This window comes from Terrapene carolina, unplaced genomic scaffold (assembly GCF_002925995.2).
Source record: "Terrapene carolina triunguis isolate 2854851 unplaced genomic scaffold, T_m_triunguis-2.0 Scaffold132, whole genome shotgun sequence".
In the NCBI taxonomy this organism is placed as follows: Eukaryota; Metazoa; Chordata; order Testudines; family Emydidae; genus Terrapene; species Terrapene triunguis.
The window spans coordinates 19,315,401-19,322,307 of NW_020664483.1; the positions used below are offsets into that span (position 1 = coordinate 19,315,401).

The 6,907-nt window shown below is 40.7% G+C and overlaps 1 protein-coding gene across 1 annotated transcript in view; it reads left to right on the forward strand.

The window, feature by feature from the left end:
- Nucleotides 1-6,907, forward strand: part of PUS10 (pseudouridine synthase 10) — a 78,003-nt gene that overhangs the window by 2,135 nt on the left and 68,961 nt on the right. Inside the window, exon 2 of the mRNA XM_026653145.2 lies at nucleotides 1,344-1,480. Within this exon, the coding sequence (XP_026508930.1) occupies nucleotides 1,355-1,480 (126 nt within the window). The 5' untranslated portion in view covers nucleotides 1,344-1,354. The remainder of the gene's footprint in view (nucleotides 1-1,343; nucleotides 1,481-6,907) is intronic.

The following is a 6,907-nucleotide window of genomic DNA, read 5'->3' on the forward strand; positions in this document are numbered from 1 at the left end:
TCTAAAAACGTTAAAATGTATTACTGGCACGCAGAACCTTAAATTAGAGTGAATAAATGAAGACTCGGCACACCACTTCTGAAAGGTTGCCGACACCTGGTGTAGACACTGCTTTAAGTCCATGTAAGTTATGTGGTTCAGGGTGTGGTTTTTTCACACCCCTTAGGGACATCGCTTACATCGACTTAAGCAGTAGTATAGACAAGCCCTTAGAGCCCTCTCTATCTAGTGTCCCATCTCTAGCCATTGGGGATATTTGCTAATAGCAGTCACAGATGGGCCACCTGCCTGTCTAGGCAGTCTCATCATACCGTCCTATCCATAAATTTACCAATCTCAGTCCCGATTTTTGGGTCTTTTTCTTATATAGGTTCCTATTGCCCCCCACCCCCGTCCCAATTTTTCACACTTGCTGTCTGGTCACCCTAGGGCTCTGGGAGGGAGTTTGGGTGTGGGAGGGGGGGCAGCTCCTGAAAGCGACTGGCACATCTCTCTGGCAGTGGTTCCTAGGCAAGGGGCCAGGGGCTCTCCACGCACGCTGCCCCTGCCTGCAGGCACTGCCCCTGCAGCTCCCATTGGCTGCAGTTTCCAGCCAATGAGAGCTGCGGAGTCTGCACTGGGGCGGGGGCAGAGCGCGGAGACCCTCTCCTGCAGGGCCTGCAGGGATGTGCCGGCGGCTTCCAGGAGTGGCGTGGAGCCAGGGCAGGCAGGGAGCCTGCCTTAGCCCCACTGCACTGCCGATTAAAATCTCCTGGTTTGGCTTCAGTAGCCTCTGAGGGATAGAGGGAGGGAGAGGAGTTGAGGAAGGGAGGGAGAAGGAGGAGTTGATCAGTGGGGTCCGTAGACCCCCTGGAGTTCCCTCGGGGACCCCCAGGGGTCCGCGGACCCCAGTTTGAAAAACGTTGAACTAGATGATCACGATGGACCCTTCTGCCCTTAGTGTCTATGAGTCTGTGTATTTTCCCCTAAACAGCTATGACTACTGGCCTTCAGCAACAGAGCTATTTTCTCTTGGGTCAATAATCCTGTGACTACAAATAATGAACAAGTGTAATGTGCAAAAATGGTCACTAGGAACAGATTAACTTCACCAAACAAATGATGCTTCTGACGTAAGACAAAACTTCTTTCAAGCCTTATGAGAATTATAAACTGGTGCAATGATCCCCAGTACTGTTCTGGTGTGTGAATCCTTGTACTGTTTGTACCAAATGATGTTTATTCTAGGGAGGGTTGTTTGGGTGATGATGCGATACCTCTAACTTTTTCTTCTATGCAGATTATATTTAGAAGTGACACATGAAAATCACTTACTAACCCTGTTTTATTTTATTTTTAATTAGGATTATCCAGAATGTTTGCATTGACAGAAAAGAACAGATCCATTGCTCAGCTATTACTGAATACTGGCACTTGCCCGCGATGTGTTTTCAGATTCTGCTGTGTGGGGTTACAGGCATCTTACCGGCATCCATACAAGGTTTCCTGTTTTATTTTTAATTAAAACATATGAACATGAAGATGTATTTAAAAAAAAACAACAACAAAAAGTTTTCTTTGGGATAGTTCCGACTTATTGATTCAATATGCAGATCCTTACACAAGATACATGCCTGTGAGGAAGAGGTTTAGTAGAATAAATTATGAAAAATTAATATTACTAATCTTCTGATACTATGTAGCTTTATTGATAGACTATTCATCAGAATACTGTTGATATATTGTATAGCCAATTGCTTGACCACACTTCGGTATGTTATGAAATATACACAAGAGACCAAATAACCAATATGAGTCAAGTTTATTGCTAAAAGTGAATAATAGTATAGTACAGGAAAATAGGTTCAATACGATACCAGTTTCCAGGAAGTCATCTCATGCAGCCTTGTTAAATTCACCTTGCATAAGTTTTTCTCCATTACTAATCATGAAAAGCTATTAAATAGTATTTTCGTAATTTAAAGCATTATTTTTTACATTTAAATTGGGTCCAAAACATTTAGTTGTAAATCATTCTCTCTATGCATATATTTAAATTCAAGCTTACTGCCAGTAGATGGAAAAGTTCTTAAATGGAAATAGCCTTAATGATATAGTGGTGTCGCCCAGGGGTCTGTTCTGGACCAGTCCTATTCAACATATTCATAAATGATCTGGAAAAAGGGGTAAACAGTGAGGTGGCAAAATTTGCAGATGATACAAAATTACTAAAGATAGTTAAGACCCAGACAGCCTGCAAAGAGCTACAAAAGGATCTCTCAAAACTGCGTGACTGGGCAACAAAATGGCAGATGAAATTTAATGTTGATAAATGCAAAGTATTGCACGTTGGAAAGCATAATCCCAACTATACATATAAAATTATGGGGGTCTAAATTAGCTGTTACCACTCAAGAAAGAGATCTTGGAGTCATTGTGGATAGTTCTCTGAAAACAACCACTCAGTGTGCAGTGGCAGTCAAAAAAGCGAACAGAATGCTGGGAATAATTAAGAAGGGGATAGAAAATAGGACAGAAAATATCATGTTGCCGCTATATAAATCCCTGGTACGCCCACATCTTGAACAGTGCGTGCAGATGTGGTCGCCCCATCTCAAAAAAGATATATTGGAATTGGAAAAGGTTCAGAAAAGGGCAACAAAAATTATTCGGGGTATGGAATGGCTTCCGTATGAGGAGCGATTAATAAGACTGGGACTTTTCAGCTTGGAAAAGAGACGGCTAAGGGGAGATATGATTGAGGTCTATAAAATCATGACTGGTATAGAGAAAGTAGATAAGGAAGTGTTTACTACTTCTCATAACACAAGAACTAGGGGTCACCAAATGAAATTAATAGGCAGCAGGTTTAAAACAAATAAAAGTAAGTATTTCTTCACACAACGCACAGTCAACCTGTGGAACTCCTTGCCAGAGGATGTTATGAAGGCCAAGACCATAACAGGGTTCAAAAAAGAACTAGATAAATTCATGAAGGATAGGTCCATCAGTGGCTATTAGCCAGGAATGGTGTCCCTAGCCTCTGTTTGCCAGAAGCTGGGAATGAGCGACAGGGGATGGATCACTTGATGATTACCTGTTCTGTTCATCCCTCTGGGGCACCTGGCACTGGCCACTGTCAGAAGACAGGATACTGGGCTAGATGGATCTTTGGTCTGACCCAGTAGGGCCATTCTTATGATATATTAAATAATACGGCTGTTCCCATACCCGCACCACTAAAATGCGGCCACCTCTTGGGTGTAAGGGGACCATTAACTGGCACACATCTCTTTTGTCCACACAGACTAGAAAGGATTTCTGGTTTTTAAATCTTACAAATGATCCCCTATATAATAACATGTATGGAACTCAGTTATCAAATTCAGAGGGATGATGGGCATAGCTGACCTTAGAGGATTTGAATTTGTAGTCCATGGGATTATTGGGATTTCAGTATGATGCTTCAAACTTTAAACCAATGGTTTCCATCTTTTTAGCTTAAGGGCCAAATATTTTATTTCAAAATGGTCAGTGGGCCATAATCAGTACTTTGGCACAAATAGAGTAGAACAGGCCAGAGGATCTGCCCCACTTAGGTAGCACAGAAAGAGCTCAGGTCTCCTGATGGAGATGCCACTAAGTAGTGCTCTAACTAGTGCAGGGGCAGAGAATCAAGGAGTTGTAACTAATTGTTAGTTCTCAGCTTCTCATTTCCACCCCCCTTGTGGGCTGCACTGGGTGGCTGCATGTGGGCAGGGTTCTTACCCTTTGCGACACACTTTCCTAGGCTCATGCAGAACCAGTCAAACTCCTATGTTGCTCTCGCTGGGGCTCCTGTAGGAAAGCAGGCAATGGAGTAGCTAGAAGTTCTCTCTCCTATTTTCCTGGCAATGCCGTAGGTGGCCAGTTTGGGTGCTGCTGAGTAGCTGCAGCAGGGAAGGGACAGCAACTGCTCAGAGTACCAATGGCTCATATCAGAGCTGCTGCAGGGGAAGCAATAGGAGGCAGCGCCCCTTACGCCCTCCTTGTAATGATGGGGCTGATTGAGGAACTTTAGTTTAAATATCACAGGGCCTGGTTTGGGGACATACTTTGTTTGTCATCAAACACACATTCTTCGAACGTCTGCCTGCCAGGCGCACAATTTAGAGTCTCTGTGGCCACAAGCTGGACTGCTCTAAACTACCCTCTTTGTTGGTATCTGTTCTCTTCTGATTTTCCTCAGTTCTTACTGGCTGTTCCATCAGCCTTTTCTCTTATGTCTCTTCATCCGCATCTCTGTTCCTGTTTGTTGGCATCCCTCTGGTTCTGTATTTGGCACTGTTCTCTTTTTCTCTGTACGGTTTGTCTCAGAGAGGTCATCCCTTTCCCTGGTAGCTTCCATATGCGGGTGATTTCCAAATCTACCTCTCCACCCTCACACACACCTCCTTTTCCCAGATTTCTCTGTTCCTCTAGGACAGTGGTTCTCAACCAGGTACATGTACCCCTGGGTATATGTAGAGGTCTTCCAGGGGGGTACATCAACTCATCTAAACATTTGCCTAGATTTGCAACAGGCTATGTAAAAAGCACTAGCAAAGTCAGTACAAACTAAAATTTCATACAGACTACATTGCTACAGTATACATTGCTCTATATACTATACGCTGAAATGTAAGTACAATATTTATTTTATAATTATATGGTAAAAATGAGAAAGTAAACAATTTTTCAGAAATAGTGTTCTGTAACACTTTTGTATTTTATGTCTCATTTTGTAAGCAAGTAGTTTTTAAGTGAGATGTAACTTGGGGGTACACAAGAAAAATCAGACTCCAGAAAAGGGGTACAGTAATCTGGAAAGGTTGAGGACCACTGCTCTAGGATGTCTGACCACTCAGACTCTCCAAAATTGAACTTGCTTATCTTTACTTCAGCTCCAACTCCACCATCTTTTTTTTCTCTTGCTGATAATAGCCCACCTTAATTGATTACTCTCATTATAGTTAGTATGGCAACACCCATTTTTTCATGTCCTCTGTGTATATATATTTTCCTACTGTATTTTCCACTGCATACATCCGATGAAGTGGGGTTTAGCCCACGAAAGCTTATGCTCAAACAAATTTGTTAGTCTCTAAGGTGCCACAAGTACTCCTCGTTCTTTCTTCTCATCTCCCTTCTGTTTCCATTGACAACTCCAGGATCCTTTACTTCAGAGACTCGCACTGTTGGTGTCATCTTTGAGTTTTCTCTCTCCTCTTCTCCCCACATCCAGTCTCTCACTGAGTTCCAACACTTCTTCCCTGTCTCTGCTCCTGCAATATTTGTCCATGCATTAGTCAACTTGATAACTAATCTTTCTCTGTACTCCCCACCACTCTCCCCACATCCCAGGCCAAAATCTAAAGTCATCTTCCACTTCTATTGCTCTGACCCTGTCATCATCACACACTTGAATCTCTTCTTTGGCCGCCTTTCTCTTATCATATCAAACTCCTCCTCCCAAGATGGTTTGATTTAAATCAAAGCAATTTAAATCACTGATTTGACTCATGATTTAAATCAGCAAGCAGGAAAACTTCACTTAAATCATAAATTTTAATCATTTTGCATTTGTACTTTTAGTTATTTTCCAAAAGAAAGGTTTGATTCTCATTGGTATCCGTTAAAATGTGGATTTGCAACTAAATATAGCCTTTACACTAAATTTGATGCTTCGCTTTGCTAACTTGGAAGAAACACTATATCTGTACATATTTACTTAAGCAATTATATAGCTATTCAGATTCTTAATTTTTATTATATTAGAAAATGGTGAATGATGCATTTCTTATTTACTAGATGATAAATCATAAATAAACAATTAATGTCAAGCTGTATTTGGATAGAAATTAAGATGAAATTAAAATGCCCGAAACCAACATTTTAATTTTTAATTAAATAAAACTACCTTAAATGTGCTGTATATATAAGAAAAGTTTTATCAAAAAATTATCATAATATGTTTTGTGTTTAAAACTAACTTATTTAACAAAGAAAATATTATCTGTAGTTAGTGAATTGAACTGATTGTTTCTGGTCACCATGTGCTTCAAGATTTTAGAACTAGTAGATCTCATTCTCTCACACCTAATTTTTATTCATAGTTTGGAAGAGGAAAACAAGCTTTCCAGCTTTTCATCTTCTAATTGGCTTCTTAACTTTGAATGAATTAGTCATTGAATTGAACTGGTTGAGTAAACTGAAATGGAAAAAAAAAAAAAATACTCTCTGCACCTGCATAAGAAGTTATGGCCGGCAAAACCCAGTTTATTGCTTCAGCAAACTCTGGTTCTACCGTCTTTCCCCGAAAATAAGACATCCCCCGAAAATAAGACCTACTTCCAGTTTTGCCTCTCACTGTAATATAAGGCATCCCCCCGAAAATAAGACCTCCCCGATAATAAGGCCACCCCGGAATATAAGGCCCCGAAGCTACCGTAAGACGTCTGACTCCTCTGGACTGTAGCGGCGGGCGCCGCCGCGCAGCTCACTGATTGGCCGCAGGACAAGAAAAATAAGACCTCCCCTGAAAATAAGACCTAGCGCATCTTTGGGAGCAAAAATTAATATAAGACACTGTCTTATTTTCGGGGAAACAGGGTAGGTGCTCAGCCAGGGGCTTCCATCAGTTCAATGGTTAGACTTCCTTTAAAATTTGACAGCAAACGTACTGCTTAATATTGTTTTTGTATTTAATTTAAGTGATTTTAACAGATTATAAAAAGTTTAGGCCTTAACTCAGGCTGTCAGTTTCAAATTTAATTGTAACTAGATTTACTTCTATTAAAAATAAACTTTTATTTCATTTAAATTTCATTTAAATTTAAAAAAAGATTTAAATAAAATAGGATATTTTTTATTTTAAAAAATCATTGATTTTTATCCACCCTGCCTCCTC